Here is a 5,000-nt window from a genome sequence, read left to right on the forward strand (position 1 = left end):
CAGCATTTCCAGGCTTTGACAGGCCTGAGTCCTCTACAGTATTTCTGCTCAGTTCGCCATCACTCAGTGCTCATCTGCGTATGTCACATTCACTGTTATGGCTTCCACCTTAATGTCAAATAACCTTTTTGTCCCCCCCACCCTGTCCCCATGTCCCCCCCACCCTGTCCCCATGTCCCCCCCCCCCCCCCCCCCCGTCCCCCCTCTTTCAGCTTTTTGTCATTGACAATGGAGCGGATGACTGGCGCATCGCCATGACAATGGAGCGCGTGCTACTGATTGCGCTGGAGCTCTTGGTGTCTGCCGTGCACCCGGTGCCGGGGGACTTCAAGTTCGTTTGGCGGGCGCGTCTCGCCTTCACCTACGTGCCCTCGCATGCGGAGGCGGACCTGGACATGGTGCTGTCGGTGCCCATGTTTCTGAGACTCTACCTCATCGCCCGCGTCATGCTCCTCCACAGCAAGCTCTTCACGGACGCCTCGTCACGAAGCATCGGGGCCCTGAACAAGGTCAGGACTCCCTCGGGACTGTTGTGGCAAGGGTTTGAATCATACCGTCAAATTACTTCGCAACGCCTTCGAATCGTGTCACGATAGCCGTACACTTTGCGATATATAAAACGCAAAATTCGCAGACCTTTCAGGTTTTAGATTTGCATGCGTGTTGGGTCGCACGAACGCCACGGCTCATCGAAACCGTCTGCGATGTTAGCGTACGTAAAACGTCACTATTACGTTAACAGAGAAGCACGCGGTGTTGCGCTGCGGGGACTGCATTGCGCAGTTCGCCCTTCTTGGGGTGTTTTCTCATTGACCTGTTTCTCAGTGTCTCTCATGACTGCTGTCCCACCTGCTCTCTGCACTTCCTATCCTCTATTCTTCTGCTTCCTGTCCCAATCTCGTCCTTGAAATTTTTTTCTCTTATTTTTACCTCGGGCCTCATTTTCCACACTTCCATCCTACCACGGGAATCCAACCACTCCTGAATAATTCTCGCACTGCCACCAAGGGCGGGTGTTTTGTGGAGTGACGGGACTTTGCCCGGCTAATATGCCCGGCTAATAGGCAGAAGCAGATTTAATGGTGCAGACTGTAGAGAGCCGAGTGCAATAACCATTTGCTTTCCTTGTGAGCGTGATGAGAAAACAGGCCAGGATGTGGCCCGGCTCCGACGGCTCCGACGCGGCTGCAGAGTGAGGGAGAGTCGGTACTCGAGGGAGTCAGACAAAGGTCAACGATAGATTTCTCTTTGTTGCATATAGACTGAAAGCTTCCTGAGCATTTACATAGTAATTAGTCAAGCCTGTGTTAGTACAAAGACTTAATTAACGTAATTGTTTTGTTTGGGTGGGATATTTTTGTCAGAGGCACTGTATGATTTTTTGAGTGGACATTTTCTGTTTTGTTTTAGAATATGATTATGTGACTGATGGTCAGGTTTGGGTGCTTGGAAGGTTCCCGTGTGTCAGACTCATTTATTTGTCCATTTTTTTTTGAGAGAAGGCGTCAGGAACGCTGACAAATGGCCATGGTGGCCGTCACAGCTCTCCTGCGGTTCACAGGTTGATGAAGGTTCTGGTGGAGAATGTGTTGTGTGGGTTAGGGCCGTGGCGAAGCTTCTTCCGATTTCGATGGAGGCCAGTGGCTAGTTGGTGGTATTGTCCTCAATTGCACTCTGACGAACAGATGGCTATGTGATTGCTGGGAAATTTTCTCAGCAGGTGAAAATGGCACTAAAGTCGGCCGAGATGGGCTGATGAACCTGTGTGTGTGTGTGTGTGTGTGTGTGTTGTGTCTGTGTGTTTTCTCACTAGGTGCACTTTAACACGCGGTTCGTGATGAAGACCCTGATGACTATCTGCCCAGGCACAGTGCTACTGGTCTTCAGCATCTCTCTCTGGATCATTGCGGCCTGGACTGTACGAGTGTGTGAGAGGTGAGGTGGAGGTGGTAATGATGTTGGAGGTGGTGGTGGTGATGGTGGAGGTGATGGTGGTGGTGATGGGATGAAGGTGGTGGTGGTGGAGGTGATGGGAAGAAGGTGGTGGTGGTGGTGGTGGAGGTGATGGTGGTGGTGATGGGATGAAGGTGGTGGTGGTGGTGCTGGAGGTGGTGGAGGTGGTGATGGTGGAGGTGATGGTGGTGGTGATGGGATGAAGGTGGTGGTGGTGGAGTTGATGGTGGTGCTGATGGGATGAAGGTGGTGGTGGTGGTGCTGGAGGTGGTGGTGGTGGTGATGATGGGATGAAGTTGTGGTGGTGGAGGTGATGGTGGTGGTGATGGGATGAAGGTGGTGGTGGTGCTGCTGCAGGTGGTGGTGGTGGTGATGATGGGATGAAGGTGGTGGTAGTGGAGGTGAAGGTGGTGGTGGTGGTGGAGGTGATGGTGGAGGTGATGGGATGAAGGTGGTGGTGGAGGTGATAGTGGAGGTGATGGGATGAAGGTGGTGGTGGTGGAGGTGATGGGATAAAGGTGGTGGTGGTGGTGGTGGGGTGATGGTGGTGGTGATAGGATGAAGGTGGAGGAGATGGTGGTGGTGATGGGATGAAGGTGGTGGTGGTGGAGGTAGTGGTGGGTTGATGGAGAGCGAGACTGATTCTTGTGCTGTGATCGCATGGCGGCGTGCCACCAGCCGTTCCCCGTGTGCTTCCTGTGAAGGCCGTTGCCTCAATCGGGGACCCGGGCGACTGCGTGTGTGTCCCTGCTCCTCGGCTGTGCCTGTTGCCGTGGTAACAGAGCACACGCATTTATTTGGAAGAACGGGTGTTCCCCGGGTCGGGCCGGTAGGACGTTTGACACTCGATGAAATTGGCCTGTCTGAGAGTCATATGGGCAAGGGGTGATGATGTAGACATCACCAGGACACGCAAGATGGTCCAATCAGCCGTGCTGATGAGCACCATGTCCATGCTGCACTGAGATGGATCTCCAGCAGTTGCCACTACAGTAAAACAAGGTCACAACGAAACACCGGCTCCTTCTCAGCCTGTTACTTTTTAAAATCATGGATTTAACACAGGAAAACAACCACATGCAAACATCTCATAGAGTTAACATTTGAGTTCCAAGTTCCTACCAGCCTGAAAACCACCTTTTCCAGTTAGTTACACAATCCCAGAATCATTGCATAGATCAGTAATTACTGCACTCCCACAATTTACAGTCATTCTTTATTGCGCAATTCAAATTAGGGCAGAAGGTTTTTAATAAGGCATGCGTTGTAATTCCAGTTTTACTGGTTACATAGTTTTACAGTATGAATCAGTGTATCAGCAGAATCTCATTGGGGTCGAGTCACAGCACAGACTGGAGTTGTATGTGTCCCGCCGGTCCGAGTGGTGACGGAACGGTCCAGCACCGAATCTTCCTGCTTCGCTCAGCAGGGTGGAAAATAGTGTGTGAGAATAAGTCAAGTAACCCAAATCGTGCGGCTATCGGGACTAAAGAATCGGGTGTGGCTTGTAGGACCTCCTCCGTCTTCCTGTACAGAGGCTTCACCTGCGGGATGTAAATGTGAAAGATCTCGTAGGATCTCTCTTCCATTGAGACAGGAGACATTCAATGTCTTCGATCCACTTACAAGTACGTGGTCTCGTGGAGGTGGAGTCAGCATATTCCCAGACATTTAAGCCGTTCATCTATATGAACAAATCTAGTCATCTCCAGTTTCCTTGAAAGCCTCTGCTCATTTTGCACGTCTCTGCTCGCTAGAGAGTGGAAGAAGGTCCCGTCCCCTGTTCCCTAGTCAGTGTGCCATTGGATAGTAAAGACGCCACTTGGACTGCTTCATTAAACGCCTCAGCATGCTTGGAGGAGAGTGCTAATCACTCACAGCCACAATGCAATGGCGTGCAGAGAGGGGGAGCGAAAGGAAGAAAGAGAGAGAGATAGGGAGAAACTGGCTCCCCCAGCCAGTTTGCATTTGCTTAGCCCGCTGCTCACCGATGGCACGGACAAAATGGGGTGTTGGCTGTAGATGGGACATGCCTCTGCTATAAGCTGTGGGTGGGGTTTTGCTCAGGAGCCCCTCTTCCATTACAACCTAGAATGCTCAGCCTAAGGTCCCGCCCAGTTCACTGGCCCACTGTAAAGGCCCTGCCCTGTTCACTGGCCCACTGTAAAGGCCCCGCCCTGTTCACTGGCCCACTGTAAAGGCCCCACCTTGTTCACTGGCCCACTGTAAAAGCCCTGCCCTGTTCACTGGCCCACTGTAAAGGTTCCACCCTGTTCACTGGCCCACTGTAAAGGCCCCGCCCTGTTCACTGGCCCACTGTATAGGCCCCGCCTTGTTCACTGGCCCACTGTAAAGGCCCCGCCGTGTTCACTGGCCCACTGTATAGGCCCTGCCCTGTTCACTGGCCCACTGTAAAGGCCCCGCCCTGTTCACTGGCCCACTGTAAAGGCCCCACCTTGTTCACTGGCCCACTGTAAAGGCCCCGCCCTGTTCACTGGCCCACTGTAAAGGTTCCGCCCTGTTCACTGGCCCACTGTAAAGGCCCCGCCCTGTTCACTGGCCCACTGTATAGGCCCCGCCTTGTTCACTGGCCCACTGTAAAAGCATTGCCCTGTTCACTGGCCCACTGTAAAGGCCCCGCCCTGTTCACTGGCCCACTGTATAGGCCCCGCCTTGTTCACTGGCCCACTGTAAAGGCCCCGCCGTGTTCACTGGCCCACTGTATAGGCCCTGCCCTGTTCACTGGCCCACTGTAAAGGCCCCGCCCTGTTCACTGGCCCACTGTAAAGGCCCCACCTTGTTCACTGGCCCACTGTAAAGGCCCCGCCCTGTTCACTGGCCCACTGTAAAGGTTCCGCCCTGTTCACTGGCCCACTGTAAAGGCCCCGCCCTGTTCACTGGCCCACTGTATAGGCCCCGCCTTGTTCACTGGCCCACTGTAAAAGCATTGCCCTGTTCACTGGCCCACTGTAAAGGCCCCGCCCTGTTCACTGGCCCACTGTAAAGGCCCTGGCCTGTTCACTGGCCCACTGTAAAGGTTCCACACT

At 53.5% G+C, this 5,000-nt stretch overlaps 1 protein-coding gene across 1 annotated transcript in view; it reads left to right on the forward strand.

The window, feature by feature from the left end:
• kcnn3 (potassium intermediate/small conductance calcium-activated channel, subfamily N, member 3) overlaps nucleotides 1–5,000 on the forward strand; it is a 56,491-nt gene that overhangs the window by 28,901 nt on the left and 22,590 nt on the right. Inside the window, exons 5-6 of the mRNA XM_076970517.1 lie at nucleotides 213–509; nucleotides 1,814–1,935. Coding sequence (XP_076826632.1) covers nucleotides 213–509; nucleotides 1,814–1,935 — 419 coding nt within the window. The remainder of the gene's footprint in view (nucleotides 1–212; nucleotides 510–1,813; nucleotides 1,936–5,000) is intronic.

Source organism: Brachyhypopomus gauderio, chromosome 13 (assembly GCF_052324685.1).
Source record: "Brachyhypopomus gauderio isolate BG-103 chromosome 13, BGAUD_0.2, whole genome shotgun sequence".
In the NCBI taxonomy this organism is placed as follows: Eukaryota; Metazoa; Chordata; class Actinopteri; order Gymnotiformes; family Hypopomidae; genus Brachyhypopomus; species Brachyhypopomus gauderio.